Source organism: Manis pentadactyla, chromosome 3 (genome assembly GCF_030020395.1).
Source record: "Manis pentadactyla isolate mManPen7 chromosome 3, mManPen7.hap1, whole genome shotgun sequence".
In the NCBI taxonomy this organism is placed as follows: domain Eukaryota; kingdom Metazoa; phylum Chordata; class Mammalia; order Pholidota; family Manidae; genus Manis; species Manis pentadactyla.
The window spans coordinates 90,057,499-90,077,553 of NC_080021.1; the positions used below are offsets into that span (position 1 = coordinate 90,057,499).

At 44.0% G+C, this 20,055-nt stretch overlaps 1 protein-coding gene across 1 annotated transcript in view; it reads right to left on the reverse strand.

Moving 5' to 3' along the window:
* Positions 1-759: 759 nt before the first annotated feature.
* Positions 760-20,055, reverse strand: part of ADARB2 (adenosine deaminase RNA specific B2 (inactive)) — a 365,713-nt gene continuing 346,417 nt past the window's right edge. Inside the window, exons 8-10 of the mRNA XM_036910803.2 lie at positions 14,108-14,289; positions 2,778-2,956; positions 760-1,068 (exon numbers count right to left, since the gene is read on the reverse strand). Of these exons, the coding sequence (XP_036766698.2) occupies positions 892-1,068; positions 2,778-2,956; positions 14,108-14,289 (538 nt within the window). The 3' untranslated portion in view covers positions 760-891. The remainder of the gene's footprint in view (positions 1,069-2,777; positions 2,957-14,107; positions 14,290-20,055) is intronic.

Genomic DNA, 20,055 nt, shown 5'->3' on the forward strand with positions numbered 1-20,055 from the left:
GGTGACAGAGACCTGCCTCCTGCATTCCTGCAGCTGTTATTTTGTCATGCAAGATGAGACTGAGAACGTGAAAGAATGGAGGGCTGGTGGCTTGAGCCCAAAGTGAAGGTTATTTTGGATGTTTTTTGTGCTTGCTTTCTAATAAAATAACCTTTTCTTTTTTTCCAAAAAGTCAGAATTTTGTATAGGACTCGGTTTCCTTGTTCCCTGTTGGGGAGGTTGTAGGGTCTTGCTCAGACTTCCTCAGTGGCTGTGGTTGTCGGCTGCTGGGCAGGTAGGTGGGCGGAGAACCTGGGCCCTGGAGTCTGAGACAGCCTCTGCATGTGGCACCTAGCTCATCCCAGCTCTTCCAGCTGCCCCTTTGTGCTGCAAGAGCGGCCTTCATTTCTCTGGTTCTTTGATGCTGTACATCTTAAGTCCCTTTGAAAGGAGGTGGAATAAAAACTTAAAAATATGATGAAAACAGTAGAGCATTCTTACCGGCCTCTTTGGGGAAGAGCCCATGGCTTTTCTCCTCACTCATGGCTCATCTGACATATATGAGCTTGTGCTAGGGAGAACCGAATGCATCACTTGAGAGCACGGGCTGCAGGGACACTCAGGGGATGCGTAGGCTGCAAGGACCCTCTAGCCTGAGTGACTCCCCTTTGGCCTGGGGAGAGAGAGCTGCTGCAGGTACCAGCGTGTCCTTGCAGCCGGCCACCTGGGAGCTGCTATCTGGGACGCGGTGCATGCTCAAGTCTAACTGCTCACCTGAACATTGAACACGCGTGCATTTCTGAAACACCAAAGGAAAATGAACGCAGAGCGCCCTGCCACATCCCTGCACACACACACACTCCACCCGCCTGCCGGGTGCTTCACTTCGGTCCATGAGCAGAGTCTGGTGACTCATAGAGTTAGTGGAAACTGGTCTTGCTCAGGGGGCTTCCTCACCCAGGTGCCCAGACCAGCCTTCTGAAACGCTTTGAACAGCTGCTGTTTGACAGACTGGTAGGTGCGTGCCCCCAGCTTGGCCTCACAATACAGGGATGGTGTGTCTCCCAGGCGTGGTATCCGTGGGCTCAGCTGTGGGACAGGAATGAAAAAGAATGTGAGCATGGCAGACGGGCAGGGCCGCTGTGAGAGCACAGGCATGGCGAGCTCCTGCCACTTTCTGCTTTCCTTGAAACAAGGGCACCTGGAGGGGACTGGTGTCCTGGGAAAGCACCAGGAGCACTCCTAACAGGGCTCTCACCAACATGCAGCAAGAGCAGGGTGCGGTGGGGGAGATGGGCACTCAGGATGCATGTTTTGCTGATCAGTGTGTACTTTGTGCAGTCCAACTGTGTGCACTTAGTGTGTGCAGTCCTTAGTGTGTGCAGTCCTTAGCATGTACAGTCCTTGGCATGTACAGTCCTTGGTGTGTGCAGTCTTTAGTGTGTGCACTTACTATGTGCAGTGTGTACATACTGATTTACAGCAGTAAGACTGGTATCTAAAGAGAAATATCTATTCTCTGTGAAATTGACCTATTGATAAAATAAAGCCTCATATAAAATTAGAAGACAAGGGATGAGACAGCTGCAGCCCTGAGCTTTCATGGCAGGCAGTTCTGTAATTCCAAGGGGACTCTGGCTGTGGGGGAACTGCTTCACAAGAGGAGTAAGTAGTGAACAAAGTGAACATATAAGGAGCTTACTGGTAAAAATATAAACACTGTGTTTTTTTTCTTTGGAGGAGGATTGGGACTCAAACGGGGATGTCGTGGGGGCCAGGGTGACAGTGGGGCTGAAGCCTCATCCTGGGAGGCAGGACCCAGAGGGTGGAGTTTACTGCTAGCCAACCAGATGACGGAGGTGGGTGTTCCCTCTGCCCGGGGTCTGGCCATACCAGGCAAAGCAGGCTGGACCAGCCCGGCTTCACTGCTCCCCTCAGTGGGAGGTAGGGGTGGCAGGTCTGAATCTCACTGCAGGGCCTCTTGCAGACCAATCTGCCCACTTGCTGGCTGGCATTACCTTGCCTGTGTGTGGAGGGCCCCTTCTGTTCAGCAGGACAAAAAGGGTGTTGTGCTCTGACTGTGCAGTCTCAGTGTGGCCCACACTGTGTGGGAGCAAGAAGCGTAGGAAGTGCCCTGGCACAGGTGGGAAGGGATTGGGGCCTCACAGAGCAGCCCCAGGCCCTGTACCTGGCTGCTGGCTGGGCAGAAGTCACTGCCAGCCAGGAGCACGATGTGAAGCTACTGGTGTCCTCTCAGTTGACATGTGTTTATTCTAAGCATTGGTATGTCTATCCTGTTCTACTGCCTGCTGAATGAACCACATCATTCCTACTCCTGCCTGCATAAAGCATGGGGAAATGGGCGTGGCAGCGTTAAGGTCTTTCTTTGTTTTTCTGTTTCTGTTATGGTGGTGTTTTTTTTTTTTTGGTCACGACTGCTATGGTTTAGAAACATGGAAATGTATATCAAGTTAAAATCTGAGTTATTATGCCTATTTATAGAGGAGAAAGTAAGCTCAGACTCGTGGTAGAATGAACCAAACCCTCTTGACATTCACTACCTGTGTCATTCAGGGAATCACTCAGTTTCCTTATGTCTAAACTGGGGTAACCCACTCCAGGAGGTGCCTGGACTTTGCTCCACGTATCACTGTTGGTGCCCCGCCCAAGCCTTGTGGAGCCGCTGCTGTCCTGGGCCCTGCTTGGTGTAGCCACAGCTGGTCTGTGGGGAGTTGGGAACAGGAGACAGAGGGGCACTGCCGCATGGCTCAGATCAACCCAATGCAGGGTCTTGTTACCTTCTCATAAAGCCGTGCCCACCGCGCTGACAGCATGTGCTTGCAGAGCCTGGAGGGGCGCCCGCAGCTCCTCTTCCCGGTTGTGGCATCGATGACCTCCACGTCTGCACTGCCCAAGACCCAGTTCAAGCTGAAGTGGGGAGGCTTCCCAGGCTGGCGCGCCTCCATATGACTCACGCCTGCCACAAGAGAAAGGGAAGCCGGCAGACATCAGTGTTTCTGGCCCCTAGCATCCAGGGTCCTGTGAGACCAGCTGGTGGGCCCTGGAGAGGGCAGGCCTGTCCTTCCTCCCATCTCCACGTTCACGCGTTGGCCAGACCCCCCCAACCTCAGGGATGGAGAAAGTGAAGCACCTTCTTCCTGGAAGCCTTGCAGGAGGGGGCCTGAGGCTTGTTTTCACCTTTTAATTGGAAGCATTTTTATTGAAGGCAGTGTTGTAATAATAAAGCTCTGCTCACATTGTTTTTCTCTTTCTACAAACATTTGTTGAGTGGGTTATGAACAAATGTGACCTTGTGAAAGCCATCTGACAATGTGCATTTATTGGGTACCTGCTGCATGCCCAGCTCTGCACAAGAGAAGACATCAGCAGATAGTCTGATGCGGACAGCCTGTTCCATGTGCTATGGGCTCCCATGGCACCAGACAGGCCCTGAGGTTTATAGTTCGGCTAATGAGATAAAAAGCAATGAAAATGAGAGAACTGAGAGTGTAGGATACCTAATCAAGCGATGTGGTCCAGAAACAGCTCTGGCTACAGAATTTTCCAGACATAGTGCTTGGTGGCTTAAGGAAAACAACAGAAAGGCATTCCCTGTAGCTGTGTAGTCCTTAAGACTGCGGCCGAAGCCCATGCCGTGGGCAGGGCCATCCCCTCCTGAGGTGCTAAGGGGGGAACTGCCTTGTCCCCTCTCCCTCTGGGCCCAGCATTCTGGGATCCTAGGTGCATCCCTCCCACCATCTCAGCCTCCTTCCTGTGGCTACTTGTGTTTCCATGCCATGCCGCCTCCACCTCATCTGTTTTTCTCTCCCTTTCTGTCTCTCTATCTCTGTCTTTCTGTGTCTCTTTCTTTTTGTCTGCTTCTGTCTCCCTGTCTCTCTGTCTGTACTTCTGTCTGTCTCCCTCTCTCTCTCTGTTTCTCTCTGTCTCCCTTTCTGTCTCTGTCTCCGCCTCAGCCTCTCTCTTGTAAGGACACTTGTGATGCATATGGGACTCACTGACATAATGCAGTATCATCTCCTCATCTCAAATCCTTAATCACACCTACAAGGACCCTTTTTCCAAACAAGGTAATGCACAGGCTTCAGAGATTAGGATTTGGTATCTTGGTGGCCATTATCAGCCTACTACCAGAACTAATTTTGAATTTTGGAAGTGGTCTATAAACCAAGTGGTAAGACTTTCTGGGGAGGGTGTGATCTGACCCTCAGTGGCACATGCACACACACATCACACACACATACCATGTACACACCCACACCACACACACACCCCTAACGGAATTGGAACTAGTGATTTTTATGTGGACTTGTGGATTTGGAGTAAATACTAAGGCTGCATTAATGTCGTTTTATTCATTTTCATTAGCATGAACATCATTATAATTGACAGTAATTTTATAGCTACTGTCTTGTGTTAATAGAACACATTCCAGGGAGAGTGTGTGGAATATACCAGAGGTGGGAGCTGGTGTATGAGAAGTTAGTGCTCTGCGGGGAGGGGAGGGATTCATGGCATGTCCCATGGGTCGTACAAGCCCATGGGAGCCCATAGCACATGGAACAGGCTGTCCGCATCAGACTGGGTTATGGTGGCCGCACCATCCTCGGTGCTCTGTGAGGCGCAGGGGATGGTGGCAGCATCGCCAGCGTGCGTGGGGGCAGGAGGCCTCCCTTCCAGGGAGTGTTTCCCTGGGCCTGCCTTCCTAGAGTCATAGGAACGAGACCTCACTTGTGACCATAATGACTGGGGTTTGTAGTCCTCATGGTTTAAAATGTACGGGATCACAGGACTCCCCTAAAGATGTGAAATCTCCATGGCAGGAAGAAACTGGAATATTTCATTTTATAACCTGGTAGTTCTAGGTTCTGGTAAAGATTGTCATTATTTCAGAAGATATGGGACAAAGGAACAGTGGCAGGATATGGTCATTTTTGCTTTAAATTATGTGTTTTTCACTGGCATAGTGTTCAAACTGTAGTAATAAGCTGAGTTTTACACTGGGTAAAAATATGGGTGATTGCCACTGCTTTTTGTTCTGCCTATCCACCTTGGTCATTTTTCTAGTGCCCAGATGGCACAGGTAGTGCCCCTTTCGTGTGAGTCTGCTGGAGTCAATTAGCCCATGTCTTTCTCTTTGGGATGCTGTGTTGACCTCATTTTTAAAGGATACTTTTCCTGGATCTAAGTTTTAGGTCGAGATTAATTTTCTATCATCATTTTAAAGATATTGTTTCTTTGTTTTCTGTCTTCCAAAAATCAGCTATCAGTCTGATTTGGCTCCTTTTAAGTTGCTCTGTTTTTTATTTTCTGACTGCTTTTAGTATTTTCTTTCTTTGTTTCTTTGTCTTCTCTTTTTGGCAATTTTACCAATAAAAACTCTGCTCCAGATTCTGTCCTCCATTCCCCTCTGTCTACCCCCTTTGCACATCACTGTTTTCCTTCAGGATTTTGCTCTGACACCACCCTTTCAGTGAGGTCTTTCCTGATCCTCTGATTTAGAATTGAAGGTCCCTTTTAAATCCCTTCTTTGCTTTGTTTTTCTACAAAGCATTTATATTTTGTCTGTCTTCCCATTGCAGGTAGTCCCTGGGGTATGGATTTTTTCACTGCTCTTTTCCCAGTGCAGAATTATCCCTGGCATTGTAAGTAATCAATACACATTTGTTGAATGATTAAACATGCACCTGGATTATGTGGGCCAACTTTCATGATGTTTGGTTAAATGAAATGTATTGACAATAAAGTATTTTCCTTAAATGGTAAAATTTCAAGAGCAATGTAATAAAGTTTGCTGTTCAAATCCTTTTGTGAAACAATTCCTTAAAATCATGGTAGCAAATAAAGGAAACCTAACTAATATGCAAGTATTTTTAGAAGCACTCCCAGAAGAATAAAACAAGGTTTTTCTATAATTAAAAACTATAAAAATTTTTTTAAATTAAGGTATGATTGATATACACTCTTCTGAAGGTTTCACATGAAAAAACAATGTGGTTACTACATTTACCCATATTATCAAGTCCCCGCCCATACCCCAATGCAGTCACTGTCCATCAGTGCAGCAAGTTGCCAGAGATCGACTATGTCCCTTCTCTGTGATACACTGTTCTCCCTGTGATCCCCGACACCATGTGTACTAAACATAGTACCCCTCAATCCCCTTCTCCCTCCCTCCCCACCCACCCTCCCACACCCCTCCCCTTTGGTAACCACTAGTTCATTCTTGGAGTCTCTGAGTCTGCTGCCATTTTGTTTCTTCAATTTTGCTTCATTGTTATACTCCACAAATAAGGGAAATCATTTGGCATTTGTCTTTCTCCACCTGGCTTATTTCACTGAGCATAATATCCTCCAGCTCCATCCATGTTGTTGCAAATGGTAGGATTTGTTTCTTTCTTATGGTGGAATAGTATTCCATTGTGTATATGTACCACATCTTCTTTATCCATTCATCTACTGATGGACATTTAGGTTACTTCCATATCTTGGCTATTGTAAAAAATGCTGCGATAAACATAGGGGTGCATATGTCTTTTTGAATCTGAGTAGTTGTGTTCTTTGGGTAATTCCAAGGAGTGGGATTCTGGGTCAAATGGTATTTCTATTTTTAGTTTTTTGAGGAACCTCCATATTGCTTTCCACAATGGTTGAACTAGCTTACATTCCCACCAGCAGTGTAGGAGGGTTCCCCTTTCTCCGCATTCTTGCCAGCATTTGTTGTTCTTAGTCTTTTCCATGCTGGTCATCCTTACTGGTGTGAGGTGATATCTCATTGTGGTTTTAATTTGCATTTCCCTGATGATTAGTGACGAGGAACATCTTTTCATGTGTCTGTTGGCCATGTGAATTTCTTCTTTGGAGAACTGTCTCTTCATATCCTCTGCCCATTTGTTAATCGGGTTATTTGCTTTTTGGGTGTTGAGGCACCTAAGTTCTTTATATATTTTGGATGTTAACCCCTTGTCAGATATGTCATTTACAAATATATTCTCCCATACTGTAGGATGCCTTTTTGTTCTGTTGATGGTGTCCTTTGCCCTACAGAAACTTTTTAGTTTGATGTAGTCTCATGAGTTCATTTTTGCTTTTGTTTCCCTTACTCGAGGCAATGCGTTCAGGAAGAAGCTGCTCATGCTTACATTCAGGAGATGTTTGCCTCTGTTGTCTTCTAAGAGTTTTATGGTTTCATGACTTACATTTAAGTCTTTAATCCATTTTGAGTTTACTTTTGTGTATGGGGTTAAACAATAATCCAGTTTCATTCTCTTGCATGTAGCTGTCCAGTTTTGCCAACACCAGCTGTTGAAGAGGCTGTCATTTCCCTGTTGGCTCCCTTATTGTATATTAATTGACCATATATGGTTGGATTTATATCAGGGCTCTCTAGTCTGTTCCATTGGTCTGTTCTTGTACCAGTGCCAAATTGTCTTGATTACTGTGGCTTTGTAGTAGAGCTTGAAGTCGGGGAGTGTAATGCCACCAGCTTTATTCTTCCTTCTCAGGATTGCTTTGGCCATTTGAGGTCTTTTGTGGTTCCATATGAATTTTAGAATGATTTTCTCTACTTTGTTGAAGAATGCTGTTGGTATTTTGATAGGAATTGCATTGAATCTATAGATTGCTTTAGGCAGGATGGCCATTTTGACAATATTAATTCTTCCTATCCATGAGCATGGGATGTGTTTCCATTTATTGGTATCTTCTTTAATTTCTCTTAGGAGTGTCTTGTAGTTTTCAAGGTATAGGTCTTTCACATCCTTGGTTAGGTTTATTCCTAGGTATTTTACTCTTTTTGATGCAACTGTGAATGGAATTGTTTTCCTGATTTCTCTCTCTGCTAGTTCATTGTTAGTGTATAGGAAAGGAACAGATTTCTGTGTATTAATTTTGTATCCTGCAACTTCGCTGAATTCAGATATTAGATCTAGTAGTTTTGGAGTGGATTCTTTAGGGTTTTTTTAATGTACAGTATCATGTAATTTGCAAACAGGGCCAGATTAACTTCTTCCTTGCCAATCTGGATGCCTTTTATTTCTGTGTGTTGTCTGATTGCCATGGCTAGGACCTCCAGTACTATGTTGAACAGAAGTGGGGAAAGTGGGCATCCTTGTCTTGTTCCCAATCTTAAAGGAAAAGCGTTCAGCTTCTCCCTGTTAAGTATGATATTGGCCGTGGGTTTGTCATATATGGCCTTTATTATGTTGAGGTACTTGCCCTGTATACCCATTTTGTTGAGAATTTTTACCATGAATGGATGTTGTATTTTGTCGAATGCTTTTTCAGAATCTATGGAGATGATCATGTGGCTTTTGTCCTTCTTTTTGTTGATGTGATGGTTGATGTTGATGGATTTTCGAATGTTGTACCATCCTTGCATCCCTGGAATAAATCCTACTTGATCATGATGGATGACCTTTTTGATGTATTTCTGAATTTGGTTTGCTAATATTTTGTTGGCTATTTTTGCATCTATGTTCATCAGGGATATTGGTCTGTAATTTTCTTTTTTTGTGTGTGTGTTGTCTTTGCCTGGTTTTGGTTTTAGAGTGATGCTGGCCTCATAGAATGAGTTTGGAAGTATTCCCTCTTCTTCTACTCTTTGGAAAACTTTAAGGAGGATCGGTGTTAGGTATTCACTAAATACTTGATAAAATTCAGTGGTGAAGCCATCTGGTCCAGGGCTTTTGTTCTTGAGTAGTTTCTTGATTACCAGTTCAATTTTGTTGCTGGTATTTGGTCTGTTCAGATTTTCTGTTTCTTCCTGGGTCAGCCTTGGAAGGTTGTATTTTTCTAGAAAGTTGTCCATTTCTTCTGAGTTATCCAGTTTGTTAGCATATAATTTTTCATAGTATTCTCTAATAATTCTTTGTATTTCTGTGGTGTCCGTAGTGATTTTTCCTTTCTCATTTCTGATTCTGTTTATGTGTGTAGAGTTTCTTTTTTTCTTGATAAGTCTGGCTAGGGGTTTATCTATTTTATTTTCTCAAAGAACCTGCTCTTGCTTTCACTGATTCTTTCTATTGTTTTACTCTTCTCAATTTTATTTATTTCTGTTCTAATCTTTATTATGTCCCTTCTTCTACTGACTTTGGGCCTCATTTGTTCTTCTTTTTCTAGTTTCGTTAATTGTGAGTTTAGACTGCTTATATGGGATTTCTCTTCTTTCCTGAGGTAGGCCTGTATTGCAATACATTTTCCTCTTAGCATGGCCTTGGCTGCATCCCACAGATTTTGTGGTGTTGAATTATTGTTGTTATTTGTCTCCATATATTGCTTGATCTCTGTTTTTATTTGGTCATTGATCCATTGGTTATTTAGGAGCATATTGCAAAACCTCCATGTGTTTATGGGATTTTTCATTTTCTTTGAGTAATTTATTTCTAGTTTCATACCTTTGTGGTCTGAGAAACTGGTTGGTACAATTTCAATCTTTTTAAATTTACTGAGGCTCTTTTTGTGGCCTAGTATATGATCTATTCTTGGAAATGTTCCATGTACACTTGAGAAGAATGTATTTTGCTGCTTTTGGGTGTATAGTTCTGTAGATGCCTGTTAAGTCCATCTGTTCTAATGTGTTGTTCAATGCCTCTGTCTCCTTACTTATTTTCTGTCTGGTTGTCCTGAGTGAGTGGAGTGTTGAAGTCTCCTAGAATGAATGCATTGCATTCTATTTCCCCTTTTAATTCAGTTAGTATTTGTTTCACATATGTAGGTGCTCCTGTGTTGGGAGCATAGATATTTATCATGGTTATATTTTCTTGTTGGATTGACCCCTTTATCATTATGTAATGTCCTTCTTTGTCTCTTGTGACTTTCTTTGTTTTGAAGTCTATTTTGTCTGATACAAGTACTATAACTCCTGCTTTTTTCTCTTTTAGTTGTATGAAATATCTTTTTCCATCCCTTCACTTTTAGTCTGTGTATGTCTTTGGGTTTAAAGTGAGTCCCTTGTAGGCAGTATATAGATGGGTCTTGTTTTTTTATCCATTCAGTGAGTCTATGTCTTTTGATTGGTGCATTCAGTCCATTTACATTTCGTGTGATTATTGATAGGTATGTACTTATTGCCATTGGAGACTTTAGATTCGTCGTTACCAAAGGTTCAAGGTTAACTTCCTTACTATCTAAGAGTCTAACTTAACTCACTTAATATACTATTACAAACACAATCTAAGGGTTCTTTTCTTTTACTCCTCCTTTTTCTTCCTCCTCCATTCTTTATATATTAGGTATCATATTCTGTACTCTTTGTCTATCCCTTGATTGACTTTGGGGATAGTTAATGTAATTTTGCATTTGCTTAGTAATTAGCTGTTCTACTTTCTTTACTGTGGTTTTATTACCTCTGGTGATGGCTCTTAAACCTTAGGAACATGTCCATCTATAGCAGTCCCTCCAAAATCGACTGAGATGGTTTGTGGGAGGTAAATTATCTCAGCTTTTGCTTATTTGGAAATTGTTTAATCCTTCCTTCAAATTTGAATGAAAATCTTGCCAGATAAAGTAATCTTGGTTCCAGGCCCTTCTACTTCATTGCATTAAATACATTATGCCACTCCCTTCTGGCCTGTAAGGTTTCTGCTGAGAAGTCTGATGTTAGCCTGATGGGCTTTCCTTTGTATGTGATCTTATTTCTCTCCCTGGCTGCTTTTAATAGTCTGTCCTTATCCTTGATCTTTGCCATTTTAATTGCTATATGTCTTGGTTTTGTCTTCCTTGGGTCCCTTGTGTTCTGAGATCTGTGGATCTCTATGGCCTGAGAGACTATCTTCTTCCCCAGACTGGGGAAGTTTTCAGCAATTACCTCCTCAAAGACACTTTCTATCCCTTTCTCTCTCTCTTCTTCTTCTGGTACCCCTATAATGCGAATATTGTTCCATTTCGATTGGTCACAGTTTTCTCAATATTCTTTCATTCTTAGAGATCCTTTTTTCTCTCTGTGCCGCAGCTTCTTTGTATTCCTCTTCTCTAGTTTCTGTTTCATTTTTCATCTCCTCCACCATATTCAATCTGGTTCTAATACCCTCCATTGTACTCTTCAATGATTGGATCTCCGACTGGAATTCATTTCTAAGTTTTTGAATATCTTTCCTTACCTCTATTAGCATGTTAATGATTTTTATTTTGAACTCCCTTTCAGGAAGAGTCATGAGGTCCATGTCATCTTTCTCAGGAGTTTTATTAATTTTACTCTGTACCAGGTCCCTTTGGCGTTTCATATTTGTGTATGGCGCCCTCTAGTGTCCAGAAGCTCTACTCTCTGGAGCTGCTCAGCCCCTGAAGCAGGGGAGTGGAATTCGTTCTGGGGGGAGGAAAAAGCTGTTCCCTGCCTCCCAGCTGCTGTGCCTGTCTCCACTGCCTGAACCAGTGGGCCGATCACACAGGTATAAACTTTTGTCCCAGAGCATCTGGATATGGATCCCTGCTTTCCACAAGTGACTAGAATCTCAGTCTCTCCAAGAATTCTGCCTGTCTTAGCTTTCCAACCCTGTAATCACAAAATAGTTTTCCAATCACGTAATCATGAAATTACCATGAAGTGCAGGTTTGTGCTCCCAGAGCAGATCTCGGGAGTTAGGTATTCAGCAGTCCCAGGCCTCCATTCCTTACCTGCTCCATTTCTCTTCCTCTTGCCTGTGAGCTGGGGTGGGGGAAGGACTTGGGTCTGACCGGGCCACAGCTTTGGTACATTACCCTGTTCCGTGAGGTCTGTTCTTTTCTCCAGGTATATGCAGTCTGGTGCAGTCCTCTTTCCTGTTGCTCTCTCAGAATTAGTTGTATTAATTATATTTTCATATTATATGTGGTTTTAGGAGGAAGCCTCTGTCTCACCTCTCATGCTGCCATCTTTAATCCTTCTATAATTTTAAATTTACCATAAGCTATGTGCCATCTAATTTGCTTAAGGAGATCAGTGCTAATCTATAGAAATGTCTTATTAAATATTTCATTTTGTATTTAACCTAACTTTTTTGATCTTCATGCAAAATTTAGGGTTATTTTTAGATATTATTCTAGCAGGATTTATAATAATTTTTTTCTACCAAAAATTCATTCAAGAGCACAGGAGGATAAATTCCTACTTAATGACTCCAGGACAAAGACCCAGGTCAGATATTTTTTTTGAAGCTCATGTGTGTTCTTAAAATCTGTGAGAATTTTATACGTTACACATTTGTCATGAGGAGAATGCACTAGTCATTGGTGCGATGGGACAACGTGCCATGTACCTGACAAGGAGACACTGTCAGCGTCATTTGCTTCTCCAGGTGATAAGCTGTGCATTGTGTAACCTCTGTACCATGCAGAGGAGCCCCTGGGTGCACATGCCCAGGAAGACCACCTCAGGCCATTTGCTGCCCACAGTCTGTTATGGTTTAGTTACAGGCCCTGCACAGTTTTAGGCTAGGTCACCAGGCAGCATTCACAGTGGAGTTGGTGGTACAAAGATCCTGTCTGCTGTTTTACTAGCTCAGCCCTTAGGATTGTGGTAAAGAATTGATCAGCCCTGGGTAACAGTAAAGAAAGGTGAAATCGTAGCAAGATAATGGGTATTTTGTGTTCCTGGACAGACTCTTTGACATGCCCCTGCAACCAGGATAGCCTTGATGAGGCTAACTAGCTTTTATGCTGCCTTGACTAGACATAGGAAGCCTCCAGAGTCTAAGCTGGCCATGGATGTGAGGGTGGGGAAAAGCAGGTCCTGCAGGCAAGTAGGTTCTGGATCATCATCTGTGTGCCACAGATGTCCCTCCTGAAGAGGAAAGGGCTGTTCTTGGCACACGGTCCTAGGATCTTAGCAACAGGGTCTCAAGTGTATAAAATAAATTCGGGAATGTAGCATTTAAAGGGCAGGGTTGAGAGGGCCCTCTGCTGGCCTGTTTGTGCCATTGGGCCTGTGATGTGTCCAGTCCACCTGGAAGGCGGTCAGTCTGTAGGTGGTGAATCCAGAGGATTGAGAGTGAGGTGTCTTCTGTTGAATACTTGCTTAGCGCCTTAAGTGCTTTTCATGGATTTCTTCTGGCTGTCATTACCCTCTGGGGCACTATTATTACCCCTCATTCTGTAATTTAGGACAATTTTAGATCCTGGGAATAAATCTTCAGCCACAACACTAAGGAGCACCATGTCTTATTTTCTTTCAGATGATCTGGAGGAAGACCTAAACCAGTCAGCTGCTGAAGCTGGGAGGCACAGACGCTCTGAGGGGGCCTGTGCCGTGGGGCCCCTCCTGCCATCCCCAGGGAGAGAGAACCTACTGGAGCAAGGAGACGCCTCTCATGGTAGGTTTTTCTCCAGGCCCCTGGATGAGGCTCATGGGATGTAATTAAAGCCTACATGCTCCTTCCCTTTGCTTCTGGTTCGTTCCCAGAAATGGGAAAGGGCCACAGTGTGGAAGACCGTGGCCACTAGGTAGGTATTACCATCCATGGCTCAGGATTTAGGACTCAATCCTTCCCATGTGCGTGGAACTTGGCTGCTTCCAGAGCGCTTCGAGGCCACATGACTTGGTCCCCACTATGGGGTGTGCCAGGCAGCCTCAGGCCGTCGCCTTGGCTCATTGGCGCTTGCCTAAGGACACGGCTTGGAAAGTGAGGAGCAGATTCAGGAGCATGCTCCTGGCTCAGTGCTCACTGAGTGGCTTCATTGTCCCCTAAATGTGCTTCCTGAGTGTGTGCTCACCTCTGAGCCCTGCACAGAGCCCAGATTCCTGAGTCCCACCCCATCTTGCTCCTCTTCATCCACCTGGGCCTCCCTCAAAACCGCCTACGGAGCAGCCATGGGCTGGTAAGTTGTCCTGTGGACAAGCGCATGATTATTACCCTTTCTATCCTGAGCCCTATAGACCCTACAGCTACAGTGACTCCATGAAGTGCTGATGTCCATGTCCTGTGATGCTTTTGCTCTAAAATGTTACTGTTCCTATCTTCAGAGATGCACTGTGACCTTTGCTCTTTTTTTTTAAGCCTTGGATTGCTGTAATTTTGTTCGCTAAGTCTTAAGTAACCACTGGCCAAAATGGGTGAAATCTGCCCTGAGTTGGTACGTTTGGGTCCCGCTGACAGGAGCAGGGCCTGAGCATGTGTCTTGGGTGGAGCTGTCTTACCGCTGAGGAGGGGCCGGTTGTGCCGGTAGGATGTCGGCAGCTGGCCTATGTCCTCGGTCCTGTGGCTCATTACCCGGGAGAGGTGGCCTGTGTGGTGCAGGCTGCCCACGATGATACTGTGCAGGTACACGGGCTCAATGAAATGGCAGAGGAGGGCACCCTGCAGGCCCAGCACGTTCCACCTGGAAGGAGAGGGGAGGAGTCAACACTCACCTGGGTGGAGGGCAGGGGGCAGCCTCAGGTGCCCAGTAGGCTCTGCCTGGACTTGTGCAGAGGACTCAAGCCCCTTCCCTCTACTGCCAGCTGCAGTGTCACTGTCCCCAGCATGCAGACTGATGGGGTGGGTGTGGCTGGGTGCTGCAGACACAAAGAGCTGTCACCAGTTTGGCTGCTGCTGGTTCTGAGCCCCTGACTGCTCATGCTGAGTGGATAGTGGATGCACGTTTGAATAAACATGACTTCCTTTCCTGTGAAATGAGCTACATATTCTCTCAGGAACTTGAAATTAGATTAAAAAAAACCCTGTCACCAATGCGAATATGAATTTTTCTTTATATTGGCTGGGAAATATCAGAAATCAAATTTGTTAATTTCAGTTTGGGGAAAAATACTTTCTTCCCTCCCTTTGTCCTCTGCAGTCAGGACGACCTGTTGTGTGGAAATTAAATGACATTAATGAATGACCCTGTTTTGCTCTGGGGAAGAGTTTGATCTTAGAAGCCTAGATTAGGAATGAAGGACAAACCTGTTTTTTTTTTCTGAAATAAAGAAATAAAGATCTCTCTGGGTGAGTGTTTTTGCTTCTGCAAGCAAAGATGCTGCAAGCAAAGAGCAGTATGAGATTGTCCCCCAACATTTGGGTGGTACAAGGTTGCATTTGTCTGTCACTTAAGGCAAATCTTGTGGTTTCCACTCCTAAGTAGCATGTTTAAAATCCAAGCTCCATGGGTATGAGCATTATGATGCCAATTTCTGTATCATTGTTCTTTTCATTAATCAACATTTCTCCACTGCTGAGGCAGTCATTGTCCTGCCTCCGCGCTGTACACTACTTTTCATGATTAATAAGGAGTCATTATATTTCCGTTTTCGGAAGCAGTCAATTAACACAGAATTCTTTCCATTAATTACCGAATGTTTAAAGCCAGCATGCTCTACCTGGAGAGCAATCTGCCCTGAGAACCTGTGACACCAATTGCTTTAAAAAGTTCTCTTTAAATTTTATTCCAAAAACACAAGCAATTTAGCTGGCGATATTAATTTGCCTCAGAAGCATCGCTGTGAATGAGAAACATCTTTTAATCTCATGCAAGAAAAGGCAGCCATCTGGCTGGTGAGCATCGAGAGAGCCTCTCTCCTCTCTCCCTCCATAAATGCAGGTCATTAAAGTAATGTGTTCATCTACATAAAACTCAGATGGAATATAAAAGGTAATATTTATATACAAACAGTTTAGTCCTACAATTTAAACAGTCATTGGTTTTATGAAACATTTGCTTTACTCTATCAGATCTGCATAACTTCACTTAAAAAAAAATAACCATGGTCATTTCTGTAAGTCACATAGTTTCTCTCAGAATGGAATGAAAAGGCTGTCCTTTGCAGTATAGCTCAGAGAAGACAAATAGGGACTTTGTGGCATCTTACTACACTGATGGATAGTGACTGCAGTGGGATATGTGTGAGGGGACGCGATAATAAGGGTGAATGTAATAACCACGTTGTTTTTCTTGTGAAACCTTCATAAGAGTGTATATCAATGATAACTTAGTAAAAAAAAGAATAAAAAAAAAACCTAAAAAAAAAAGAAAAGAAAAGGCTGTCCTTTGGAGATATATAATTTTACAAAGGAGTGGATGTCAAGAAGTTATAAGGAGACCTTTCTGAAAGCAGTGCAGATACTGGTCTTGGATTTTTGGGGACCCGCTTGCTGGCCCAGAGCTGTTTCCACCTGACAAGCCAACATGGAGCTCATGGGCAGTGGGATTTCCTCACATTTCCCTGACAAAATTTCAACAATGTCACAAAGTATTTTAGTATCTGAGCTCGTCCTGCAAGGAACCCCAATGTTGCTGAGTGGTGTTCAGGGCTTGGGCTCCCTCTCTTCAGTCTGAGACCAGTATTTCCAGTTAGTACAAAAGACAGACCAAAAACTTAGGAAGAATTCCATAAAATCACCACAAAGTCATTCAGTATTTGAACACCTTTTCGGATTTGAAGAAGCTGGAAGGTTTGTGAAGGAAAATTAAGGACAAAGTTATCAATATGTCTGTTTCACTGTAAAAGTTCTTGGTGTTTGTTTTTTAAGTGTACACTTTATTCTCAACCCAAATACAAGCTTTACTGTGTTTGCATGTCTCGATGAGAGGAGGTTTTCTTGCGTGAAGGGTCTCGCTGTAACAGAATTGCAGGTGATCAGTTACCATTCATGGCCAAGGATTCTGGGAGGCAGACAACCTAAGTGGCATCTGTTACTTCTCTGACCATTAGTGAAGTTTTAACATTACTTATCAGTTAGAAGCAGGGAAATAGACACTTTCCCCATTGATAGAAGAACACCTTCTTGAAGGAACTTAGTTGTGAAGAATAAAGTGGTCTTCCCAGCAGAGACATCACTGTGTTTCAGGCTGTCCAAGTATTGGCTTTGCACAAAACTTCTGGAATATACTTGAGTGGTTCTGAGTCTATGGGATTGTCTAAAGACTAATAACCTCTATATCTGGTTTCTTCTTAATAACCTTTACAATGAAGAGAAAAATCAACCTTCTCCTTGCCTGGCTATAGGAGTTTAAACTTACTCAGCTTTCATGATCGATAAAACCAAATGTTTTCTTGAATATAAACCAAAGAATTTTCAGCATTCAGGATTGAATGGAAAAATACCTCTCCTTTTTGTTCAAACAGCTGATATTACTGCTATGTTGACAGAGAAAAAAATCCCATGTCTAGTTTTCAATATAGATAATCCCTAAATAAATATGTTTTTGTCTGTTTGTCAGTCACTGAAATACCAAAGATAAGTGGAGCAGAGATCTTAGAAAAAAGCTGCTGTTCTTTAGCCAACAGATAAAATCTCCTAGCTCAGTTCAAATCTTGGCCTCCAGGTATCAGTGGGAGCAATCACAGGGATGGGCCCTGTCTGAGATGGTCAATACTGGTGTACACCTGAGACAAAACAATAGCACTTACCGGTGTATGTTTTGGACAGTTGGGGTTCTGGCCTATTGTTTTTGCCACCTTGATGTGGCCGCAAAGGAAGATGTAATTCTCTAAAATGACAGTGAAGTCTGTGGTGCAGTCTTCAGTGCCATCAAAAATACACACTTACTTGTCATAAAAACAGCCACATAGTTCAGTGAAACAGAATAGAGAGCCCAGAAATAAACCCACACATGTGTGGTCAATTAGTTTATGACAGAGGGGCAAAGAATATACAGGGGGGAAAGGACGGTCTCACCAATAAGTGGTACTGGGAAAACTGGACCATTATGTTACACTATTCACAAAAATCAACTCAAAATACATTAAAGACTTAATTGTATGACCTGCAGCCATAAAACTCCTAGAAGAAAACCTAAGGGGTAAACTTGACATCAGTCTTAGCAAAGATTTTTTTGGATTTGACATTAAATCACAGGCAACAAAAGCAAAAATAAGCAAATGGATCACATCAAACTAAGAGCTTCTGCCCAGCAAAGGAGCCATCAGCAAAATGAACAAGCAGCCTGTGGAGTGGGAGAAAAAATTGCAGATCATACATTAGAGAAGGGATTAATATCCACAATATAGAAAGAAGCCACACAACTCAATAGCAAAAAACCAAGCAATATGATGAAAAATGGGCAGAGGACCTGAATTGACATTTTTCCAAAGAAGATGCCCAAATGGCCAATCGGTACATGAAAAGGGACTCAGCATCACTAATCCTCAGGGAAACATAAATCAAAACCAGTGAGGCATCACCTCCCACCAGTCAGAATGGTCGCCACCAAAAGACAAGAAATAACAGGTGTTGGTGAGGATGTGGGGGAAAGAGAGCCCTTGTGCACTGTTGGTGCTGTTAGTATGGACAGCAGTATGGTGGCTCCTCAAAAAATTAAAAATGCAACTACCATTATGAACCAGCAATTGCAATAGCCAAAGGAAAAGAAATCTAGGAGATATCTCTACTCCAGTGGTCTCTGCAGCATTACTCGCAGTAGCCAAGACATGGAAACAAATGTCTGTGGAGGGATGAGTGGATGAAGAAGGATCGGATGGTACATATGTAGTGGAACTCAGCCATGGCAAAGAAGGAAATCCTGCCACGTGTGGCAACAGGATGGACCTGGAGGGCCTCATGCTAAGTGAAATAAGTCAGACAGAGAACAAGAAATACTGTGTGATCTCACTTATTTGTGGAATATAGAAAAGCTGAGCTCATGGAACTAGAGAGAAGAAACAGGCTGGGGAGTGAGGAAAATGGGGTCAGACAGCACACAGTTTCAGTTATGAGACTGGGGATCTAGTTCTGGGGATCTAGTGTGTGGCATGGCGACTCTAGTGAACAACACTCTATTATGTACTTGAAATTGCCAGGAGAGTCATCTTAAATGTTCCCACGTCAAAAAAGAAATAATAATATGTGACATGATGGGTGTGTTAGCTATGGCTATGTGGTAATTATATTGCAATATGTAAGTGTATCAAATCAACAGGTTCTACACCTTAAGCTTACACAGTTATATCTCAGTAAATCTGGGAAAAAATACATACTTACTTCACTCTCTTCTTCATTTTGGGCAGATTTGCCCATTATCTAAAAGTAAAACCATACAAACTGGGAAAAGCCCTAGGCTATGGGCAGACCCATGAAGTCCAAATAGAGGGGCGGGCAGCGTGATAAGGACCCAGGGCTCTGTGTGCACCAGCTTTGGCCCACATTGGTCTCTTTTGGGTAGTGTGGGCAATCTGTGGAGCTGGGTGCCCCCAAAGACTGGTCTCATTGGTCTGGGCAGCCCAGGCATCAGCTTTCCCAGTGCTCCAGGTAATTCTGATGTGAGTGGGGCTGAGAATTTTGGCAGCAAAGCTGTGAGCACAGATGTTGGAGTCAAAACAGGTCAAATTCAAGTTCCACCACCAGTGAGCTGGGTAGCATTTGACCCTGTGGCTGCCTGAGCAGCAGCTATGGCAGTGGTCAGTCAGGCATGATGCCCGTACCAGCTGTGCCAGCATCACTGGACCTTGACAGGAATGCACTGGCAGGCCTGCCTGAGATCCCTGAGCTGGAAAATCAAGTGGGGCCGCCTCCTCCAACATGGGCGTGGTCACAAGCCCTCTAGGCAACTCTGCTGGTAATAAGGTCCTAAAAGTAATACCTACTTCTCAGCTCCTTGCAAAGCCTTCAGGAGAGCATTTGATCTACCTGGGGGCTGACAGTTCTCCTCCAGGCCCCCCACCCCAGTCTCACACTATCTTCCTCCTGCGTACAGGTAGTGATGCCAAGTTGTGGACATTTGTGCATGAATGCCTGCCTGTTTCCAATCTGCCTTTCTAAGCAAGAGGACGGGGGGCCCTCAGCCTCAGTAATGTTGCTGTCACTCCACCCCAGGATATACACTCCATAGGACAACAAGGTGTCTGTGCAAGCTCAAGTCATGAGAGGACTCTGCAGCTGTGCAGCAAACAAGCAAAACAAAGAGCTGGAAATAATCAAATAGCGTCTTAGTGGGGATTCTTAAGTAGGTTACACACACACATGGAGTGTGATGACAGCCAAGTTCCCAGTGCACCCACTGCCCTCCTGACCCTGAGCTGGACCCTCTCCCATCTGGACTGCTTCTCTGGCCCGATTGTGGCCTCTCCTTTTCATAGGCCAAGAGCTTAGGATTCTGGGTATGCCGTAGAAACATGCTGTGCCTCCCCTTGGTCCCTGTCACCCAGGAAGGGGACCCTGTTCTGAGCCCACA